Source organism: Bufo gargarizans, unplaced genomic scaffold (assembly GCF_014858855.1).
Source record: "Bufo gargarizans isolate SCDJY-AF-19 unplaced genomic scaffold, ASM1485885v1 original_scaffold_1260_pilon, whole genome shotgun sequence".
Taxonomy (NCBI): Eukaryota; Metazoa; Chordata; class Amphibia; order Anura; family Bufonidae; genus Bufo; species Bufo gargarizans.
This window is the reverse complement of record NW_025334288.1, coordinates 267,352-288,232: the sequence shown is the minus strand read 5'-3', so window position 1 is coordinate 288,232 and position 20,881 is coordinate 267,352. Positions and strand designations below refer to the sequence as shown.

The window sequence follows — 20,881 nt, the reverse complement described above, 5'->3', positions numbered from 1 at the left end:
TGCAGAGATGCACCACAATTACCAGGAGGCGTGCAGGTTAAGCCCAACATGTAACGCACCAGTCTTAGTAAATGTCCCCCATAATGCAATTCTGAGAATGGCTGGCTATAATTCCTCTCATGTCCTATATGCGATTCTTGGCAAATGCATTAAACTATAAAAGACCATACACCACATCTAATGCTCCAATTAAAAAAAAAACTGCAATAACGAAAATAGTTTGCTCCGATGAAAAGAAACATCAGAACGTGACCAATTCCTATGAAGGGTTTTGCTTGATAGGAAGACACACTGGACAGACACATGGCACTCTCGCTCTTTGCTTTCCACAAGTCTAATCATCTGATGACTTCCAACAACTTAATTATTATTCCCTGTTCTGTTCCCAGATTATGAGCTTGGAGGGAGTTGAATAAACCTCATTTAATTTTCCTCAAGTCTCCCGAGGTCTACGCTTCAGAAAAAGAGACTTCAGAAGGGAAAAGAGACGCTTGGATTAAATGTCCTCCCTTTGAACTAAAGCCGAGTCGTGGTGTTGATAATAAGCAAGCGTTCCCCAAGCAGATGAAAGCCAAGCATTTGGGGGCGAGGGGGGGAGAGGGGCACCGACGAAAGGAAGAAAATATATTCTGGATAAAAGGACAAAACTGACAATCCTGAGATGAGCGGCTAAATGTACAAAAACTGCCCTTAGTGTATCCCTTCTACCTAAACTTTTGAAAGTCGCTATAATCACGGTATGGCAAGTGTGTGCACACCTCTAATTTCCTAAATTTACCTATTTGTCGTTTGCCTTGAGTAAAGCAAAAGCGTTACATTTTGATCTTGCCTTACTTTGCTGCAGATTTCACCTGGAGGATTGCAAAGGGTGAAATCTGTTGCATCCGTGAGATATTAGGTGTGGTGTGGATTTTAAAATCTGCAAAGAGATCTAAAGTCTGTGTAGGAAAAAAAAAAAAGTTCCTAACTTCCTCCCCAAATGACTTGTGAAAACTGATGGAATGGCAAAATAGCATGAAAAAAAAAAAAAAAAGCTATCGCAGCAAAACCGTATTCTGCACGAGTGTTCTGCCCGCAGGCACCCTAAGCAAAACATGTGCCAGAAGCAAGCTGATTTTCATGTGATTAAATATTACACTTTGTGTATATTCATTTGGATAATTGTACTTTAGGAACAACTCTCCGCATTGCAACAAAGCTCTGGGGGAAGACTTTCAAGAGAAACTGCCCAAGTCTTCAGTGCTGGATACGGCTTCATAATGGCTGCTGCGACAGGAGGACATGATTTCCACAGCTCGAACGCAGCATTTCCAGCAAATGTCAAATAATTATCTGTACATTTTTGTCTCATCTTTCCAAGTCAGCAGCTGATATTTCACATAATCAAAGCTGAGCCTCAATAAATATTGTCATAGACTGTTGGGTGCTCATTAAAAAGAAGGCAAATTCAGCAACACAATAGCGAAACTATGTCACAAAGTGTCACTGCATATTGATAATGTAAACTGCAGATCTTCTTCAAAAGCAGTGTAAAGTGGAAGCCAGCAGATTTTCAGAGATTGGCACGGCTGTCTGACAAGGATGGCAGCGCTTCGGTGACAGCTGTAACAAACAAGGCTGCTTCTCTACACAGCACAGACACACCTATGGTAATGTACTAGCGTGGGGCAGTAGTTTAACTGGGGGATACACCCAAACTGACGTAAGATACAAACTGGTATAACGTGTGATAGAAACAAAGCAAAGTGCATATTTATATTATAATATATGCATTTAAATTATAATTATTTTTATGTCTGCCATTTCAGGTATTTTTCCAGAATTAGCTACAGTCTGTGTACATTAGGAATAATGCTATTTCTGGCCTTTACATATGACTTGTATCTGGATTTTTATTTTTTGGCAGTTTGCAATCTGTTTGTAATTATAATTTCTTTCAGAGCTGGTGGATGGAGACTAGCTGGTTTCATGTCTGCCCATACACTACAAACGAATAGACAGGGGATCCTGCTTCCTAATGTCTGTAGGACAGCCTCAGAAACAGCAGCAGTAATACACGACATTACATAGGAATACTGAGCAGTTTAGACAAAAATCCAGCACTGAATTAAGACAAAATCAGCAGCAGTCTCTCAGTCTGTCTCTGTTATTGTTTGCAGCAGCACCCCCTCATCCACTTCCTCCCCTCGCCATAAACTTCTATATGAGCTTTTTCTTCAGTGAGTAGGCAGCTTGTCTTCACTGAAGACTGATTTCAGCAGTGAATTGAAAGTTAAAGAAGAGGATGGGGGGGGGGCGGGGCAGGAGAAAAGTCTGCAAAGAGAAAGAATTTAAGGAATCTTTCTCTGATGAGATACATTACAAAGTTTCTCATCTGCACCCCACTTATGAAAAAAACATACATCTTTAAATGTTGTTCCAAAATACCACAGCTTAACTACGGAACTTAGAATAGTCCAAAAGGAGTCATACATCCGCCTCTAAAACCAGAGGTCTACATTCGCATTTGTGATGTCAGGTTGTGCCTTCTCTGCTCGTGTTACACTCGCACAGGGCTGAGCCTACGTTGGATGATGCCCTGCTGTACCTTCTGTTGGAGCCCTCCCCCTCTATGTTGTATTGTACATATACTAATAACTATATCAGTGACACCTACTTATAAGTGTCATACAATAAGGTACCCCAAAAAAACAGTGCCAAATAACACTTCCAGACAATAAAAAAAAAAAACATATAAATATTCAAAAGAACTGTGTATTAGAACACAAATACTAAGGTTTTTGACACATTCTTCCAGGTAAATCCCAAAGAAGTGCATAGAGATAGTGAAATTGTGCACATTGCTTATGCACAGAAATCATGGACTAGCATGAAGTAGCAAAATGTAAAAAAAAATAGGAAACACAAATCTGTTATACTGAACACTGCATTCAGCACAGTATAGAGAAAGAGGAGATGACCATACTGATAAAACAGCTTTGTAGGAATAGATACACAATAATTAATTGATTTAAATCCCTGATCCCTAATCTAAAGAATCTAAAAGACAGTTCTTGCAGTGATTGCCAGTCTTTCCTGCTGAGTGCCCGTGCAGAGATAGCTGTCAATCACCACGTAGATTGGGACGCATGGTTACCATTGCAGATCCACTTTAATTGTGGACATGTAATGGCAAATAAAAGGAAAGAGTATGAGTACAAATCGGAGATCTGATAACAACAATGACTTTCACTTAAATAGGTTGTCCGAGTGTTTAATATTGATGACCTATCCCCATGAAAGGTCATCAATATCAGATCGGCGGGGCTACGATTCCCACCACCCCCACCGATCAGCTGTTTAAAGGAGGCTACAAAACTCAATTGAGCTGTGCCTAGGTCATGTCACCGACTAACGTGACATCACAGGCCTAAGAAGAGGCTGCAACTGCTCACAGGGGCGGCCACAGTTTCTTCAAACGGCTGATCGACAGGGGAGCTGGGAGTTGGACCCCAACCAATCAGATACTGATGACCCGAGGATAGGTAATCAGTATTTAAATCTCAGACAACCCCTTTAATATATTAGCAACTTTACTTCACTTACCAATGCCAAGACATTCAGGAATTCTCGAGTGTCAAAATGCAACAATGTGCGAATATAGGGATATACATCCTCATCTTGTGGGGCCTCTGGCGAGTGCAAACGGATTAGAAACTCGAAAACCTGACAAGAAATGAACAGGTAATTCCTACAGATTCTCGTACTGAGGAAAAATCATTCAAGGGACTGTGTCAACTCCAGCAAGCTCTGTTACGCACAGTAATAGATGAATAGTACTGCTGCCTATAACTCCAGATCAGTAACATGTATATAGATACTCACATCCATTCCCCACTGTGCACCTGCAAACTAGTCATGGAATGCATTCAGAGAACGTGTGAACTGGCATATGTCATGGAGAGGACTGCAGAAGTCCCATCACTATATTCCAGGCCAGTTTGGGGAAATGGGAGAGTATACAAATGTGTGTTTATCAACAATATATATGTAGTCTAAAGGGTATTCTTTCTTATTATGGAGAGTCCCTAGTATGCAGAGTACGTGTGTGCTATATTGTAGGCCAGGTGATGTCCCTATAGTTTTCTGAAAAATATATTCAAATTAGCTTTCCTAAACCTATCTGATGCCAGCAGATGTTAGACATGATAATTTACATATATTTTCCACAGAAATCAAGAGGAGCGTTGTCTAGCCTACAATAGTCATTGTGTATATCACCTGGTCTCCATAATAGAAATAGTACCCACCCAGAAGTTCCCCTTAAGGCCTTGCAACTCAAAAAGCTGTTCTCATCTGCTTTACTATGATAAAGAGCTTTTCGCCTAAAAGAGCTAACTGCAGATGTGAGGCTGGCTTAGCAATTTTTTTTATAGCTTTACTACCCAAGCATGTTTTCATTGTGTGAAAATAAAGCACCACTCATATGGATACCCAAACCAAATTTTTTGAAAAATTTGTTGAACTTCAAATGAACTGAATCTTGCCTGTTTCGCTCATCTCTATATTCATGCATTACTTTACTTAAAAGGATCTTGCGAGACCAAATTCCTTTTCAGTCACTGCTTGCGGAGTATTCATTTGTGTGTGTAGAATATAAATGCTATCACAGCATTGCCACAAAAGCACAAGAAAAGTTATTGGTCCTGAAAAGCTTGCAACTTTTTATTGGCCCTGAACAACTTACGACATTCGCATCATGTACAAGGAATGTTAAAGAAGAAAAAGTGAAGTCATAATAATTAGAAATAATTAGAACAGGAACAGTAATTAGTTAATATGAGGGTACTAACCTGGTTCTTCACCTGTGGGACCAAGTCTTCAGGGATGTCTCCCAAAGGGTATGCTCTGCCGGCCAAGCTAGAACTGTCATTAGAAAGTAGAAAATAAATAGGTAGAAACAAAAAAGAAAAAAAGACACTGACAATTCCAAAAGAAAAAATAATATGGCAAATCAACTAAGAAATAAAAAATATAGGGGGGTCATTTATTAATCAGAAATACGCCTAAGGCTAGTTTCACACTAGCGTTCGGCTGTCCGCTCGTGAGCTCCGTTTGAAGGGGCTCACGAGCGGACCCGAACGCTTCCGTCCAGCCCTGATGCAGTCTGAATGGATGCGGATCCGCTCAGACTGCATCAGTCTGGCGGCGTTCAGCCTCCGCTCCGCTCAGCAGGTGGACACCTGAACGCTGCTTGCAGCGTTCGGGTGTCCGCCTGGCCGTGCGGATCCGTCCAGACTTACAATGTAAGTCAATGGGGACGGATCAGTTTGAAGATGCCACAATATGGCTCAATCTTCAAGCGGATCCGTCCCCCATTGACTTTCAATGTAAAAGTCTGGACGGATCCGCTCAGGCTACTTTCACACTTAGCTTTTTTTTGCCAATATAATGCAGACGGATCCGTTCTGAACGGAGCCTCCGTCTGCATTATTATGATCGAATCCGTTCAGAACGGATCCGATCGAACGCTAGTGTGAAAGTAGCCTAAATTAGGCGTATTTCTGGCACAGATTGTGTCGCAAAGGTCCTTTGCGACGCAATCTGCAACTTCTCCCCGCTCACGTCAGATAGGTCGGCATGGAGTGGGCAGGGAAGGGGTTATTTACCATTTTCTACACCCCCTTTTTAGGAGTAGAAAATAGTCTAAATGCTAGGAAGCTTTCTTACGTTTAGAAGTGGCAGAGGAACCGCCAAAGTTATGTAGAGGCCGGCGTCTCTTCATAACTCCAGCAGATCCACCTCCAGGTATAGGGGTTATTAAGAATGGCATCTAAAACGCTGGTCTTAATAAATGTGCCCAGAGATCTTAAATGGGTTTTGTCACTTCAGCAAATAGCATTTACTATGTAGAGGAAGTTAAAGGGGTTGTCTCATCTCAGAAAATGGGGGCATATTGCTAGGATATGCTCCCATTGTCTTATAGGTGTTGGTCCCACCGCTGGGACCCGCACCTATATCGGGAACAGAGCCCCGCAAAGTGGTGGCTGGAGGACTCCGGTCCGGCTATCACCAAACGCTCTCCCCATAGAAGTGAATGGGAGCACACCGGGCAGAACCGGCCACCACTCCTATTCACTTCTATGGGCCCGATGGAAATAGCCGAGCCAGCACTCGAAGCAATATGGACAATCACAGTAAATTAGTAAGTGCCCTGTATTAACTTTCTCTACATGATAAATGCCACTTGCTGAAAGGACAAAACCCCTTTAAACTTCAAATGAGGTGGTGTCCAAGGCTAGGTGCACCCTTGTGCTTTTAACACTGCCAGCACAGAACAGTGATCACTAAGTGGCAGTGGAGCAGCGGGCATGCTCTACGCAGGAAAGGAGACACAAGAGGCTCAAAGTACAGTATCACTAGCAACCATGCAGTGCCAGGCAGGTATAAATAAGGCGGTGGCTGCAAATAGGACAGGGGGACTTCGGCCTGGTGAGGACAGCTGAGGGGGTAGGACGACAGGCCGCAAGCAGGGTCGGGGGAAGCTTCCTGGCTGTAGGCTGCTGTTGTCTATTGTATAATGTAAAGCAGGCAGTGCAGCCAGGGCAGGCCTTCCCCTCTCTGTATGATGTGTAGAGCCGGGCTCCTCTCACCCGGACCTATACACCTTAAATATCATGCAGCTCCTTCTCCAGTCCCCTTTTGGTATCTTCAGGACTAGGAGGGAGGAAGCAAAGCTGCAACAGCTCCTGCATGTTGGGGCCCTGAGTATTAAGTACAGTGAGTCTATGTGGGGGTGAGGGTGAGACTCCATCCATATAATTTTAGCTGTATGGTGTTTGTTGGGAGTGGCCTATTATATGCAGGAGGGGCTTATATTAATGGGCAGGGCCTAAAATTCAACCACATGCCCCGCCTTTATTCTCCTCGGGACCCCCTAAGCTAAATTTCTGGGTGCTTCCCTGTCTCTAGATGTCACGTCTGTCAAAAGCTGTCCTTGAAATGGAAACACAGATTTCAACATTATAGTTACTTTATTTTTGTTGGTCATATAGGGTGTACATACAGTAAAATCAAAATGGGGATTTACGCCGCTAATTAAGGGGTGTTGGCCAAAATTTTCTAATGAAAAATAAAATCTAAAGCAAAGGGTCTTATTGAAGATCAGTGATATATCACTGTTATCTATAGAACAGTTATATGCACCAAGTCCACAGTGAAGTTCATTTTGATGGCTCATGGGAAATACACTTTTAACGGGAAAATTATATTAGTTACCAACCTGATATACACAAGAAGCTTGTTTCCCATGACAACTTGTTCATCTAGTAGACAAAAAGTATAAGGTCAGAAAGATAAAACCGTCCATATCTACAAAACACGGGTCATCGCAGTGATTGGCTGAGCGGTATTCCCAGCCATTTTATGCCGTGCTTTGTAGCAAAGCAATAAGTGGAGCACGGTGAGGTCAGCATTAGATCCTCTATTGTTTTAAACCATTAGCAGGTATGATTTTGATTGCACTGGAATATCCCTTTAAATGGGATTATCCAACCCCTATAATGCCCCCCAAAATGCCCAGGCCTCTCATACTGGTAATACTTACCCACGTTGCTTCTGATGCCCGCACAGTGATGCTAGGGAGGCTCCCCACGGTGCCGGATGTTTTGACGGGGAGATGCAGCGGGTGCCGGGGAGCAGAGTAAGTATAACCAGTATGAGGGGCCCAGGCATTTTTGGGGATCATTAAAGGGGTTGGAGAATATTATGGCCTTACAATGCATAAACACATGGACGGAAAATACAACGTTCAACATCACATTTGCAAGTGCTGCCGACAACATACCGGTCAATGACTTCCCAGAGCTGACAGGCGCAGAAATGGACTTGAATAGTTTCTAAGTGAACAAAAATGTTAAAATAAAAAGTAAAGTAAAAATCTAACTCAAGAACATGTAAACTATAGGAGAAATACAGTATATAGGAAAATTAAAGAACACAGCATGGGGGGGGGGATTTATCATTCTAATATTATAGACTGGTGTAAAATGGTGTAAAATGCCTGTCTATGATAAAATCCCCCATGCATAGAATTTCTAGATTGTTTCTACATCTACATATTCATTTATGTAAAACTGTTCATTCAAATGTTTATGTAGATTCATTCACATTTGCAATGCAAAAGTAAATCCACAGCAAATCTGAATCAAAATGTGGCCAAATCCAGGTAGAAAAATAAGCCACGTGTGAATCTTCCCTTAAAGGGATCAATAATCCCCCGTAATGTGCACTTTTTACAGTCGGCCCTCTTAAAACGAAATCCATGATGTTACACAGAATGGCACCGTTTTATACATCTTTGCCAGTAGTGTGCTGGGCCAGGGTAGATTTTACAGAGAAAACATGTTTTCTGTATAGAAGACTTTATATTGCTCTGAACCTCTGAAAGACTTCTTTGCCTAGCGAGTTCAAATGCTTGTTTATACCATGGAAGTAATTGGCGACAGAGTCCAATCTCTGACACAGAGCAGTTCAGACCCACAGTGGTTCATTAACGCCTATGACAGCTGGTCCAACAGAGATAAAAGGACCAGCCGATGGAGGGAAAAAATTACAGTATAACTAATCTTGGATAGTCTTAACTTTTCCACACTTTACTAATTTTAACCAAGTAAATTTATCTGTATGTTTTTTTTTGGTTCAAAATATAGGACTCAACTGTAGAATCACCAAGTAACCAGCACTGAAGCTAAGCTGAATGCACTGTAAGAAGAGCATAAAGGAATACTACCCTTAAAGGGCATCTGTCACCAGATTTGTACCTTTGACACTGGCTGACCTGTTACATGTGCACTTGACAGCTGAAGTCCCATGTTCATATGTGCCCACATTGCTGAGAAAGATGATGTTTTAATACATGCAAATGAGCCTCTAGGCGCAATGGGGGCGTTACTATTACACCTACAGGCTGAGCTCTCTCTGCAACTGCTGTACCCTCTGCACTTGATTGACAGGGCCAGGCAGTGTGAACGTGATCATTTTAAAAAAGTAAAAAAAATAATAATAATACTTAAACAATCAAAAAAATAAACAAACATCATTGCTGGGTCTGAAAACAGTTTGATCCTGATAATTGCCGGCTCAGTCATCCTATGTAAATTAACCTTTATTCATAAAGTCTTGGCTTACTGCAGACATCCGAAAATTCAGGTTACTCATGTTGCATGTAATCAACACTTTGCCTATGCACTAATGACTTACATAGTAATTTGTACATGCAGAGAAGTATGTGCAGAGCAGGGTGTCATGGAAAGTAATCATTATTTATACCGCAGTGGCGGTAATGACCGATCACTGACTACAGCGCCAACCTTACTGAGGACATCAATGAGGCCAGTGATCGACATCTGCAGTCTGGTGCCAGAAAGACACAACATTGCTGAAGTAGCATAAAGCAAAGACTGGCGGGGGAACGCTCAGCGCTTGCTCAGCGTGGGAGGCAAGTATACCACTACAGTCAGCATCTCTACTGCTGCAAATAGCTGCTTATAGGAAAAATAAATGTAAGCTGGGAAGAAAACAGATTTAAAATGTTTTAATTTTATTTTATTTATTACTTCTATAATTCATACCTCCATAGGGCTAATAAAATCATTTGTCCCACTGTTGTACACATAGATCATTGCATCATATAGTCTGTGCTCCCAACACATCTGAACAATCTGAAAAATACAATGAATAGGGCATTTCAAAGTATTATTACAATACAGATGCATGTCTATCCTTCTGCATTAATAGGTGGACTAACATGCTCAGTAGCTCCCCTGCTCCCTTCCTCCCCTCACTGCTGGCGTAGTGATCTCATAGTGATGCAGTCCAGACTCCATTCATTCATTCCTACTTCTAAATCCATAGAAATATACAGCTATATCTCCATCTAGAGAATGGAGAAGGAAATTGTATATCATATGTATATCTCTATATGTCAGAGACTATTTTGCATGCAGGAAGGGCTTAAGAAGAACTCATTGCAATGCATCCTGGGAGAAGCAGGTGCTTGATGAGCTGCTGCCCACCCACAGAAAGGAAAGAAGGTCCTCCAGAAAAGTGAGTAAAAGGGTTTTAATCTGTGGGATGACCCCTTTAACAGCTCATCCCCTGTGGGCCTGCAGCTAACTAACCATGAAAGGCATAAATATACATCTCTGCAGAGCTACAGTATATGCAGACCACTAAGACTTTAAAGAGGATCTGTTGTGTGTTTTTTAACCACATATTGCCCCCTTAAGGGGGTTTTCCGGTATTTTAATATGGAGCCTTCCCTTCATTGTTTACCTGCTCACCGTTGACATCACAGAGGTGAGCAGGTGTAATTACAAGCTGTCCCATTTACTTCAATGGGACGTCTCTGTAGTATACACTATAGGAATGAGCTGTCCCATAAAAGTGAATGGGACGGCTTCTTGTAATTACACCTGCTCACCTCTGCGATGTCAACAGCGAGCAGGTAAACAATGAAGGGAATGCTGTGCCCACTCGGAGCGCAGTCTTTTCTTCAACCAGCTGATCGGTGGAGGCGACAGGCGTTGGGCCCCATCGGATCTGATATTGATGACCTAACCTGAGAATAGGTCATCAATATTAAAATTGCAAGAAACCCCTTTATTGCTGCCTTCCTCCTGATTCAAGCAATGTCATTTTTATTTTTGAAGGTCCCCCATTGTCCCACTATGGCTCCCATTCTGTGTTGGTGCCAGTTATGTTAACTGGCAACCAAGGTACAGAGAGAAGAAGACCACAGTCCTCAGTCGCTGTTGTCTCTTACATCGCTAGAACACGTCTGTCCCCCACCCTAGACACAGTGTCAGAACAATACAGGAGACAGCACTTACTGAGGACAGATGTGGTCTCCACCTCTCTATATCTTGACTGCCAATTAACCTATCTAGCAGAAAAGTGGAGTGGGGGCATAGTGGGAAAACAAAGGTGGTGAAAATAAAAATTACATGGAATTAGTAGGAAGGCGGCCTTAAAGGGGTTAAGCCATGATTAATACAAAAACTTTAAATCAGACATCATATGGTACATGATAATCTATTTCTAACAAAGGTAGAACCAACCCTGTACCTGTAACAGCCTCTAATAGAAGATATGGCTGGTGGCAGATGAAGATTTAAACTGAGCGCATGCGACCACCTCAGTGAGGTGGACAGGAGATGAGGAAAAGAACAAACAGGTGGTGCTATACAGATACATTTTATTAAATAGCTCCGTGACTATACTACATTTTTAGTTACCTGCAATTACAAAAGTATTCAGATCCAGGTGCTTGTTTGAAAAATGTAGATTATGTTTTGTGGCACAACCCCTTTAAGAGGAGGTATGTGGTTGAAAAACCCATGACAGACCTCCTCAAAGTCTGTTATTGGTCACAAAGTAGTTGACATGTAAGAGAAATAGTCAATGTGGTACCTGCTGTATGTCGAGGCTTGTGATGTCCATATGTATTATACAGGCCTCTACAGTCTCCATCAGGCCTCTATCCTGAAAGTGGAGAAGAAGATCCTTCATCAATTGAGTGGTAAGACCAGGAAGCTGGTCACGCAGAAGATATGGCTCTAAACACTCCAAGAAGACGCCTTTGGCCACGCAGTTCTCACTCAGTTTGTCATATATTTGACTGAAGAGGATATCTCTATAAAGAAATCACAAAGCAAAAAGTTCAACATGGTAGATGTTGAAGGCAAAAATGCTAATTAAAAAAATAAGCAGTAAAAGCCATTATATACATGGAATCGACTGAATCTCCTGAGAAATAGTGTGGTGGTCTTCTGAGGCTGTCACTGTTTTAGGAGAATTGTGGCAGGTGCTTCAAATTATCATTGTGCTAAATGTGTACAAAAATGTTAGCGATGATCGCAGGGTCGTGTGCAACTTGACTCCATCGAGAATAATAGAATTACATTACAACCTTCATTACACCACAATTTAATCAAGTTTTACTGCTATGTCACACCTTGGGAACACTGTCAAAAATGGTTTATCACCCCAAAGGCAATGTGAATAGAGCATCCACATAGTGAGTATTAATGGCCTGAATGGAACTATGATGCAACGGGTATCGGGAGCGCTGCTGTGCAGGGAAATAATTCTGAAGGTTGCAACATTAAGTCCATCATTCTGGTCCCTACCTTCACAGCATCCTCAAGAATCTCAGAGGGCAGATCCTCACTGCTCCAATCCATATGGGATATCCTAGTAATAAGCCATCCCTTTCTTAAAGGGATTCTGTCACCTCCCCTAACCCAAAATCGGATTTTAAAGCAGTCATGCAGCACAGCTTACCTTGAATAGGCTGTGCTCTTCTATCTTGTAATCCATCCAGTAGTTTATGAGAAAATCGACTTTTACGATTATGCAAATTAGCCCTGAAGGTGCCCAGAGGGGCGTTTTGTTCCCCTTAGTGTGCCCAGTAACGCCCCTCTTACAGTGCCCAGCCCGCCTTCCGACTGCCTAACCTCCCACAGCCTCTCATCCCTCTCCTCCCCCTCCCTCACGGCCGAACGAACTCTCGCACAGGCGCAGTACCCACTGAGGGCTGCGCCAGTGCGATCTGCAGGAGACTGAGGGCAGGAGCTTCATCCTCGTCACTGGGCATGCGCCGAGCCCAGTGACGTCCGATGCTCGCTCTTCTCTCAGTCTCTCTCTGAGGGAAGAGCGAGCATCGGACGTCACTGGGCTCGGCGCATGCCCAGTGACGAGGATGAAGCTCCTGCCCTCAGTCTCCTGCAGATCGCACTGGCGCAGCCCTCAGTGGGTACTGCGCCTGTGCGAGAGTTCGTTCGGCCGTGAGGGAGGGGGAGGAGAGGGATGAGAGGCTGTGGGAGGTTAGGCAGTCGGAAGGAAGGCGGGCTGGGCACTGTAAGAGGGGCGTTACTGGGCACACTAAGGGGAACAAAACGCCCCTCTGGGCACCTTCAGGGCTAATTTGCATAATCATAAAAGTCGATTTTCTCATAAACTGCTGGACGGATTACAAGATAGAAGAGCACAGCCTATTCAAGGTAAGCTGTGGTGCATGGCTGCTTTAAAATCCGATTTTGGGTTAGGGGAGGTGACAGAATCCCTTTAAATGTGCTGAAATTACCCTCAAAGGCCTCATGCACAGGACTGTGTTTTTGTTCCACATCTGATCCGCCTTTTTGTGTTCCTTATGTCTGTGCCATTGTCGCACAATGTCTTATTCCTAGTGCATTTGTGGACAAGGCTAAGGCATTTCTTTAGCAGGGAAAAAGAAGATGGTGGAATGCACACGTCTGGGATCCGTATTTTGCAGATGTGAGGTTTGCGGACCACAAAACACATACTGTTGTGCACATGAGGCCTAAGCATTGAATGCTTAGGGTACGTGCGCACCGGATGCATTTTACTGCAGCTAATCCACAACTAAGCCATGTCTAAATCTGCATGAGTTACTTAAAAGGGGTTATCTGGAGGTTAACACATGAATAATGTTACAAATGAAAATTTGATATATAGTACATGACAATCTCTTTCTGACAAAGCTATTACCAGCCTTGTACATGACATGAATGCAGAGTTCTCCCCATACATTGCTCTGCTAAATTTATTTTGCAGTGGCAGCTTAGGGGGTGTGCGCCTTCTCAGAGGGCATGTCCTTTCTACTGCAGCTTATGGCAGTTGAAGGATGGAACTGAGCATGTGCTTCCATCTCAGTGAGGTGGAAAGAAAAAGAAAAAAAAACAGCAGGTGGCGCTATACAAATAGATTTCAGTGAATAACTCACTTGCTAGGCTAAGTTTTTAATTACATGCAATTACAAAAGTGTTCAGATCCAGGTGCTGGTACTTGAATTGCAGATTTAGATGTGGATTTGCTGTGGAATTCATCCTCCGCACTGCATGGGGCATGATGTGGATTTAAAAATCTGTGCAGCAATTTTCCATCTATTTTGCTGCTACTGTTAAACACCGCACTAAGATATTAGACTGAAGGCCCGTGCTGCACGACTGTATTAAAGAGGACCTGTCACCTTTCCTGACATGTCTGTTTTAATAGCTCCATGCATTCCCCTTGTAATAACAATTCTAGAGGATCTATTCTTATGACTCTATGTTGTGTCATTCCTTTATTATTTCTACTAGAAGTTATGAATGAATTGCTAGCAGTCTGCAGTAAGGGTACAGAGGGGTGGTATCCAGTTGGGGGGTGTACCTGCACAGTCTGAAAATGGCAGTACTGATTGGATAGAGTAAGTCCGTATTTTCTCCGGCCAAAAAAACGTAAGAGGGACTGAACTAATGCATCCTGATGCATACTGAACGGAATGCTCTTCATTCAGAATGCATTAGGATTAAACTGATCAATGGACAATGGACTAACTCAGTACACATATATAGTTCAGAAAGTCTAACATCATAACTTAATCAAACATGAACAGCATGCAAACAGACATCACCTCCCCAGTGTCTTAAAGAAAGAATAGGGAGAGAGGAGACACATGTGATGGCATTATCTCCTGAGTGTACCATATGGTGATCTACTCCTCTACACCGGAGTCGGCTACTTAATCCCATCACTAACACAACAGAACAAAGGGACAAATGAACTAACACATTCCTTGGAAGCCTCAGTGCAGAGTGAACTCTTCTTTTTGTTGCTGGGTTCACCCCTGCAGCTTTAAATGGGGAATAGGAACGATATAAACTCCACACATAAATCAGGGTTAATAGTTCCTTGTAACCCCAAGAGATCTGAGGGGGTATCCATAGTTCTGGGTCCATAGTCCGTAGGAAGGGAGGCTAGCCCTCAGGCTTCTCCAGCAGCCCCAGTGACTTCAGTCCGTCACAAGTGTTACTTGTATCTATTTTGTGGTCATAAAATGTCTAATACTACTTGTAGGGAGGGTACAAAATACAGTTCGTATGACTAAACAAGCAGATATTTTGCATGAAAATGCATCTGATTAGAAAATGATAACCATTAATACGTAGATGATCCATATTCTGTAATTATGGATCTATTGCGGTCCGTATTTTGCATATGAAGCTGTACCCTCATGATAAATTAGTCTGAAGGCACACACTGCAAACAGTGACTCCAGAAATTGCTCCCATTGAACAAGTGACGTTTCTAGACCAGTCACCACAATATGTGAACCCTTCACATATGCATGAATATACTTGGCCTTCTCAATAATCACAGGCCACGTCATCGGTGCTCATTGTAAGAGCAATACGGCAAACCACTTGTACGCCATCTCAGCCAGCTGCTCTCACTTCATCTGCTCCACCATCTGCCACTTCAAAATGTCCCTGATAGTTTAGTGTGAAGCTAGAAATATTATGTCCTTCTAGACCCTGATATCATAGATGGCTGATGAGTCAGTGTTGTAAACCTACATAATTGAAGAGCCACTTTTCAGCCTCCTGATCTCTTCCAATCAATGCAATCAATGTGTCAATGTCAGACTCACATACTGCCACTTGTTAGCATGTCATTCACTGGCTTTGAAAAACATTTTGTCAAGTGACAAGACTAGAGCACATTTATTAAGACCAACGATTTGCCAGTCTTAAAGGGGTTGTGTACATTTTTTTTTGGGGGGGGGGGGGGGGGGAGAAAGACCTGCAAAGGGAAGCATACTTACCTGCTTCCCGGGGCTGGCTCACCGATCCTTCTTTCCCCGGGCTCGGCTGCCCCGCTGCCCCCCCAGGAACTATACTTCCGTTTTGATGCAGCTGCAGCAGTGACCTGCTCTCCTTGCATCACGTGACCATTTGAGATGATGCTAAGAGAGCAGGTCAGGCCAGAGATTGGCTGCAGCCGCTTCCAAATGGAAGGTTACATCCTGGGAGTGCAGCAGAGCAGCCGAGGCCGGGGATGAGGAGGAGAAGGGAGCAGCTGCCAGAAAGCAGGTAAGTATGCTTCCTTTCGCAGGTCTGCCCAAGAGGAGGGTTTGCCAACCCAATCCCAAAGGTGCATGACCCTTTTAATTTCTGCCCTGCTGGTGTACAATTATTAAATGGCACACACCTCCTAATAATTGCGGCTAATCTCGGCAGGTCTGTGAATCACATTCTCTAATGGGCCCAGAAACAGGATGGGGTAGGAGGTGGCAGAGAGTTGTAAATTCAGGGTTTGTGAACTCTGTTGGGGTGTCATTTATGCTAAATTTACAGTCGAAGGCCTCATGCACACGGACGTTTTTTTTCACGGTCCGCAAAACGGGGTTCCGTTGGTCCGTGATCCGTGACCGTTTTTCCGTCCGTGGGTCTTCCTTGATTTTTGGAGGATCCACGGACATGAAAAAAAAGTCATTTTGGTGTCCGCCTGGCCGTGCGGAGCCAAACGGATCCGTCCTGAATTACAATGCAAGTCAATGGGGACGGATCCGTTTGACGTTGACACAATATGGTGCCATTTCAAACGGATCCGTCCCCATTGACTTTCAATGTAAAGTCTGGAGTTCTGTTATACCATCGGATTGGAGTTTTCTCCAATCCGATGGTATATTTTAACTTGTAGCGTCCCCATCACCATGGGAACGCCTCTATGTTAGAATATACTGTCGGATATGAGCTACATCGTGAAACTCATTTCCGACAGTATATTCTAACACAGAGGCGTTCCCATGGTGATGGAGACGCTTCAGGTTAGAATATACAAAAAAACTGTGTACATGACTGCCCCCTGCTGCCTGGCAGGTGCTGCCAGGCAGCAGGGGGCAGACCCCCCCCCCTGTTTTTAACTCATTGGTGGCCAGTGGGCCCCCCCTCCCCTGTTGTTAACTCGTTGGTGGCCAGTGTGCGCACCCCCCTCCCTCCCTCCCTCTATTGTTTTAATACATTGGGGCCAGTGTGCGCGCGCCCCCCAACCCCCCCTCCCTCCCTCTATTGTTTTAATACATTGGGGCCAGTGTGCGCGCGCCCCCCCTCCCTCCCTCTATTGTTTTAATACATTGGGGCCAGTGTGCGCACCCCCCCAACCCCCCCCCCTCCCTCCCCCCATTGTAATCATCATTGGTGGCAGCGGAGTAGAAGATTTTCCTACTTACCTGGCTGCTGGCTGCTGCGATGTCTGCGTCCGGCCGGGAGCTCCTCCTACTGGTAAGTGACAGCAATGCGCCGCACAGACCTGTCACTTACCAGTAGGAGGAGCTCCCGGCCGGACGCAGACATCGCAGCAGCCAGCAGCCAGGTAAGTATGAAAATCTTCTACTCCGCTGCCACCGATGATGATTACAATAGAGGGAGGGAGGGAGGGGGGGTTGGGGGGGTGCGCACACTGGCCCCAATGTATTAAAACAATAGAGGGAGGGAGGGGGGGTTGGGGGGGCGCGCGCACACTGGCCCCAATGTATTCAAACAATAGAGGGAGGGAGGGGGGGTTGGGGGGCGCGCGCACACTGGCCCCAATGTATTAAAACAATAGAGGGAGGGAGGGAGGGAGGGGGGTGCGCACACTGGCCACCAACGAGTTAACAACAGGGGAGGGGGGGGGGCCGCACAATGATATTCAAACTGGGGAGGGGGGGGTCTGCCCCCTGCTGCCTGGCAGCCCTGATCTCTTACAGGGGGATATGATGGGGTTAATTGTACTATCATATCCCCCTGTAAGAGATCGGGTGCTGCCAGGCAGCAGGGGGCAGTCTTGTACACAGTTTGTAGTGTATTCTAACTAGAAGCGTCCCATCACCATGGGAACGCCTCTGTGTTAGAATATACTGTCGGATCTGAGTTTTCACGAAGTGAAAACTCAGCTCTGAAAAAGCTTTTATGCAGACGGATCTTCGGATCCGTCTGTATGAAACTAACCTACGGCCACGGATCACGGACACGGATGCCAATCTTGTGTGCATCCGTGTTCTTTCACGGACCCATTGACTTGAATGGGCCCGTGAACCGTTGGCCGTGAAAAAAATAGGACAGGTCATATTTTTTTCACGGCCAGGAAACACGGCTCACGGATGCGGCTGCCAAACGGTGCATTTTCCGATTTTTCCACGGACCCATTGAAAGTCAATGGGTCCGTGAAAAAAAACGGAAAACGGCACAACGGCCACGGATGCACACAACGGTCGTGTGCATGAGGCCTTAGTATGAGGCGAGTGCACTGTGTGTCTGCGCTGTATATGTGCAGTGCATTAAAGGGTCAAGGTGGGTCTGTTAGCCAATTAGGCTGCCATAATTAATAACAGTATGTTATAGCTCAAGGTCCGCTGGGCAGGTCGGTTCACATTATTGTACAACTTAGTGTGAAATTAACAAAAACACTCTTGAGCTGCAAGTCCTAAGTGTTCAAGCGCTTCTGTCACCATTCTGCTACTGTATTATATTTGGGTCAGGGACGGAACTGCCACTTTCAGCCCTTCAGACCGGTACCAACTGATTTTATAAAAAACTGAAATTCTGCACCAAAGGCGTCTTTTCTTGATAACATCTTCTGCTTTATCGATAATTCATTAAAATATCCACACCAAGACACCCAGCAGTCTGCATTACCAGCTGCCTGACCAGAGAAGCCGACTGGAGAACTTCCTCGAGAATGCAACAGCTATTCATGGAGAAGATGACTTACGTGCGTTGCAGAAGCAGACAGTACTCTACTATGACTGGCACAGTGTCCTGTAAAGAAAATTATTTTATAGGTTATATTCCACGGATAAGTATATACAATACCACTATTTACACTGCTATAGAACAAATGATGTATAAAGAAAAGCAACAATTGCTGAAGTGTGTAGCTAAAAAACACATGACCAGGCCTGCTTGGGCCTTAAAGAAGTTTTTATTGGTGGGCTTTCCTAAAGATAGGCCAATAATATAATGTAGAGAAAGTTAATACAAGGCACTTACTAATGAATCAAGCCAGCAAAGGAGGCAATATGGACAATCACAATACATTAGTATTAACTTTCTGTACATGATAAATGCCTTTTGCTGAAGTGAGACAACCCCTTTAATGGCCGCAGAGCAGGGCCCTTACATGCGGTGGATACAAAGGGCTAAATCAAGTGGCTGGTGTCAAAAATATAATAGTCCAAGCAGAATATATTGATTCATCAAGATAACCCCTTTAAAGGGACTGAGACTTGCAATTAGTATATCACTGTGCACAATTTTTGTAGGTATATGTTTTTATAGGTGTACTATATTTTTATTTGGTTATTCAATTTTTATACTTGAGCACCAAGAGACGCTCATTTTTGACTGTTTACCATGCCATTTCTGTTTGTGGAGATGTGGCTATTGCCCATATATATGTACCTGAAAATGAGGGAAAGGGTTAAAAAAGGATTCTCAGCTGTTTCCTACATGAGTAGAAAATGATGAGCCCATGTTTGGCCACCAGTTGACTCATTAAGTAGCCAATGGCTTTTTTGTCTGGCTGACAGGATTAGCCCTCTGTAATAGGTGGGCGTCACAGAGGTTGGACCCCCTCTATTAGATACTTCAGGCATAGCCTATAATTGTCTTGTCTTATAAGGCAAGGCCCTTTTAAAAGACATTTATAATGCAAATTGCATACCAAACGCGGTCTAGATCACACAGTATAGACTTCATTTGCAGCATCTAAACTTTGCAGTTATAGCCAGGAAATTAGAAAAATACTAACTGCTGATTCAAGCAATGGGAGACTTTTACCACAAACGGTGCTAAGGAAAAGCGGAGATGATGCCCAAGGCGACCCATCAGGTTGCTGCTTTCATTTTTCAAAGGGTCTCAGAGAATTGATAGAAAGTGATTGGTTGCGATGGGCAACTGCTCCACGTTTTCTCTGAATCAGTTCTGATAAAATGTAATCCATGGTGCTCACTGCGGCACCTACCTGCATACTGTAACTTGGAGGAATTCTATTCCCATACTATGAGCAGAAGGCCAACACAACTAGATGGCTTTCTCTGCCAAAGCTCCACCCACAGACCTCACTCAAAAAGATCTTTCACATAAGAGTGTCTATGAGTAGCCTAAGTTTAGGGTCCATTCACATGTACGTAAGTGTTTTGCGGATCTTCAAAACACGGACACCTGCAATGTGCAATCCGCAATTTGCGGACCGCACATCACAGACACTATAATAGAAAATGCCTTTTCTGGTCCGCAATTGCGGACAAGAATAGGACATGTTCTATTTTTTTCAGAAACTGAATTGCGGATCCCGTTCCCAGAAATGCGGATTCGCATCCGTTCTAGCCTCATTGAAAGTGAATGGGTCCACAAATTGCGGAACAAATGCGGACCCAAATTACGGACGTGTGAATGGACTCTTTGACTAAGGCCATTTTCACATAGTCAGGATTTGGTCAGTGTTTGATCAGTTGTTTCCTTCAGCGATTGTGAGCCAAACCAGACATGTATAAAAAGCACAGAACAGGTGCAGATCTTTCCTTTATACCCCATCTCTGTGTAGCCTCCACTCCTAGTTTTGGCTCACAATCAGGGGCGTAGCTATAGGGGGTGCAGAGGTAGCAATCGCTACCGGGCCCAGGAGCCTGAGGGGGCCCAAAAACCCTTGCGCTGCAGTATAGCAAATGCATACTGGTCAAGTTGCCGGCTGGAGGGAAGGGGTTAGGTCAGGAATTTGGCATGGTGGGGAGGGAGGTTCCGTTTCAATTTTTGCCTCAGGCAGCATGAAGGCTATGTGCTTCCCGGCCACAAAGCACTGAGGGAAGGGGGGCCCAAGCTGAACTCTTGCACCGGGGCCCATGAGCCTTTAGCTACGCCCCTGCTCACAATCACAGATCAGACACTGACCTTGTGAAAGCAGCCTAAGGCCTCATGCATACGACCATATTTTGTTTCCGTGTCCTATCCGTTTTTCATTTCAATGGGTCCGCAAAAAACGCGGACAGCACACACTGATCAAGGCATCTAAAATC

The 20,881-nt window shown here is 44.1% G+C and overlaps 1 protein-coding gene across 1 annotated transcript in view; it reads right to left on the bottom strand.

Annotated features, from left to right (window-relative positions):
• LOC122923145 (vacuolar protein sorting-associated protein 8 homolog) overlaps nt 1-20,881 on the bottom strand; it is a 110,360-nt gene that overhangs the window by 17,803 nt on the left and 71,676 nt on the right. The window contains exons 22-28 of the mRNA XM_044273870.1: nt 18,580-18,626; nt 11,452-11,674; nt 9,612-9,701; nt 7,826-7,877; nt 7,262-7,304; nt 4,833-4,905; nt 3,586-3,705 (exon numbers count right to left, since the gene is read on the bottom strand). Of these exons, the coding sequence (XP_044129805.1) occupies nt 3,586-3,705; nt 4,833-4,905; nt 7,262-7,304; nt 7,826-7,877; nt 9,612-9,701; nt 11,452-11,674; nt 18,580-18,626 (648 nt within the window). The remainder of the gene's footprint in view (nt 1-3,585; nt 3,706-4,832; nt 4,906-7,261; nt 7,305-7,825; nt 7,878-9,611; nt 9,702-11,451; nt 11,675-18,579; nt 18,627-20,881) is intronic.